This window comes from Panicum hallii, chromosome 4, assembly GCF_002211085.1.
Source record: "Panicum hallii strain FIL2 chromosome 4, PHallii_v3.1, whole genome shotgun sequence".
Taxonomy (NCBI): domain Eukaryota; kingdom Viridiplantae; phylum Streptophyta; class Magnoliopsida; order Poales; family Poaceae; genus Panicum; species Panicum hallii.
The window spans coordinates 9,217,433-9,220,270 of NC_038045.1; the positions used below are offsets into that span (position 1 = coordinate 9,217,433).

The following is a 2,838-nucleotide window of genomic DNA, read 5'->3' on the forward strand; positions in this document are numbered from 1 at the left end:
ATGGCTTTGAGCGGAGATAATACATTGAGGGTATTCTTTTTCCTCGCGATGGTGGTGTGCGCCGCGCACGCGGCGAAGGAAGCCCCAAAGGGGAAGGATGAGAAGAAAGACGATTCCGCCGCGGCGCCGGGGCCCTCCGGCGGCGGCGGATCCTCCGACATATCCGAGCTGGGAGCCAAGGGTGACGGCAAGACGGACTGCACCAAGGCGCTGAACGAAGCGTGGACGGCGGCGTGCGGCAAGGAGGGGGCGCAGACGCTCACGATCCCTAAGGGTGACTACCTGACAGGCCCCCTCAACTTCACTGGCCCGTGCAAGGGCAGCGTCACCATCCAGCTCGACGGCAACCTGCTCGGCACCACCGACCTCAAAGCGTACAAGACCAACTGGATCGAGATCCAGCATGTCGACAACCTCGTCATCACTGGCAAGGGCACCATCGACGGCCAGGGCAAGCAAGTCTGGGACAGCAACAAATGTGCCCAGAAATACGACTGCAAGATCCTGCCCAACGTGAGTAATCTCGTCGTTCAACTCCTTCGCCGGCCGGCTGGCCGGGCAACGCACACGGCATGTATTATATCGTATTAAAATGACGTTCGTTGAATGCGCTGCATTGCAGTCATTGGTGCTCGACTACGTAAACAACGGCACCGTCTCCGGGATCACCCTGCTGAACTCCAAGTTCTTCCACATGAACGTGTTCCAGTGCAAGGGCATCACAATTAAGGACGTGACCGTCACCGCTCCGGGAGACAGCCCCAACACTGACGGCATCCACATGGGAGACTCGTCCAAGGTCACCATCACCGGAACCACCATCGGCGTCGGTGACGACTGCATCTCCATTGGCCCTGGCAGCACCGAGATCAACATCACCGGAGTCACCTGCGGCCCCGGCCATGGCATCAGTATCGGCAGCCTGGGCAGGTACAAGGATGAGAAGGATGTGACCGACGTGAACGTCAAGGACTGCACGCTCAAGAAGAGCACCAACGGTGTTCGCATCAAGTCTTATGAGGACGCCGCATCGACGCTCACCTGCTCCAAGGTCCACTACGAGAACATCGCGATGGAGGACGTGGCCAACCCTATCATCATCGACATGAAGTACTGCCCCAACAAGATCTGTACCAAAAACGGCGCCTCCAAGGTCACCATCAAGGACGTTACCTACAAGAACGTCACTGGCACCTCGTCCACCCCCGAGGCCGTCAGCCTCCTTTGCTCGGAGAAGCTGCCATGCACCGGCGTCACTATGGATAACGTCAAGGTTGAGTTCAAGGGCACCAACAACAAGACCATGGCGGTCTGCAACAATGCAAAGGGCAGCGCCACGGGCTGCCTCAAGGAGCTGGCTTGCATATGATTAGTTCATCGATCCATCCATTATTATTTTTCTTCAGAAAAGAAGAACGATCGGCCCAGGGATCATCAGCCAAGAACCCTCAACAACTTAATTACTACCGAGACACTGGAATTTACCTGAAATCCTCGATATGCATGTCACCTTCCATGGACTAGGCCATTCCCCCCATCGCATGGGGTGGTATCATTAGGAGGCCGGCTGATTTTTTTTTTGTTCTTTTAACTTTCTCTGAATTTTTTCAGGCTCCCATGCATGCATGGATGAGAGACTTTCTGTATGACAATTATTGAATGCTCATGAAGCTTCAATACAATCTCGTTTTATTTAGTGATTGCAATGTGTCATGACTTATTATATGTTTTAAATGTGTTGTTCTCATGTGGGATAATGTTAATAATGTGATGTTCTAGCATTGTTTTATTTCACTTCCTTGACATGATTATGAAGGACCGAAATGGCGGCAAGAAGGGGGAGTTGAATGGGAGCCTTTAAAAATTCTCAGAGAGAACAAGGCCTATGTCCCGATTTTCATTCCAACACCACACCGCCAAGATGACGCAAGTCAACCAGTGACAAGCTCTTGCGTCAACCAGTGACAAGCTCACCCTAGGAAAGTTCAGAAGAGCTCGCCGCAAAAGGGAAGCGAATGAAAAGCAATAGACTCGAGCAACAGCTATCACCAAAGCTTCACTTAACCAAGCAAGTGACGAATCAACAAGATTAGCAAAGCTCAAAACCAATCGGAAGCAAAGCTTAGCTACAAGCCGATCACAGACCTTTCTAGAGAAACTAATTAACAAAGCATGCAAAGACTAACAAATATAGCTAATTAACACAAGTCAACTAAGCACACAAAAAACTAACAAAGATTAGCAAGAATCAAAGCTAATTAACAAAAGCTAGCTAAGCATACAAAAGCTATCAAGACTAGTGATAAAAACTAATTAACATAAGCTAAAGCAGGAATTAAATACATGTGAGAAGAAAACAAAAGGAGTAAACCAAAGATGCACACTGAGCTGCATTTTTTAAAAAGGGTTAAAAAAATTTAAGTTCCAAAAAGGGGTGCCAGTTTGGAAGAATTCGAAAAATGGGTGCCTCCCGCCCGATCAACGGGCGGGAGGCGACATCCCGCCCATCCAACGGGCGGGGGGTCGAAAAAAGCGAACAGGCCCCCGGGGAGGGGCCTCTTCGCGAAAGAAAATTTTTCTTATTCGCGAAGAGGCCCCTGACGCCGCATCCCGCCCGTCCAACGGGCGGGAGGGAGGCATCCCGCCCTCCCAACGGACGGGACGTTCCCCCCCCCCCACTATTTAAGCCCCCCACCCACGCCTAATTATCATAATATTCAGCAAAAATCAACAAAAAAAGAAAGGGAGGAGAGGAAGAGAGGAGAGGAGAGGAAGCGGCGAAGCCCTATCGACACGTCGGTTTGGAGGTATATTCTCGTTATAGTCGTATAATTATCA

The 2,838-nt window shown here is 50.7% G+C and overlaps 1 protein-coding gene across 1 annotated transcript; it reads left to right on the forward strand.

Annotated features, from left to right (window-relative positions):
* LOC112890677 (exopolygalacturonase-like) lies at window positions 1-1,369 on the forward strand. The gene is made up of 2 exons (XM_025957525.1): window positions 1-513; window positions 623-1,369. Exons 1-2 carry the CDS (start codon window positions 1-3, stop codon window positions 1,367-1,369), a joined length of 1,260 nt encoding a protein of 419 aa, XP_025813310.1.
* Window positions 1,370-2,838: the final 1,469 nt, after the last annotated feature.

Bases quoted from the DNA above. Each gene is read 5' to 3' on its own strand.
- LOC112890677 (XM_025957525.1), top strand. From the start codon at position 1: ATGGCTTTGAGCGGAGATAATACATTGAGGGTATTCTTTTTCCTCGCG. The intron at 514-622 runs GTGAGTAATCTC...GCTGCATTGCAG, and splicing joins ACTGCAAGATCCTGCCCAAC to TCATTGGTGCTCGACTACGT.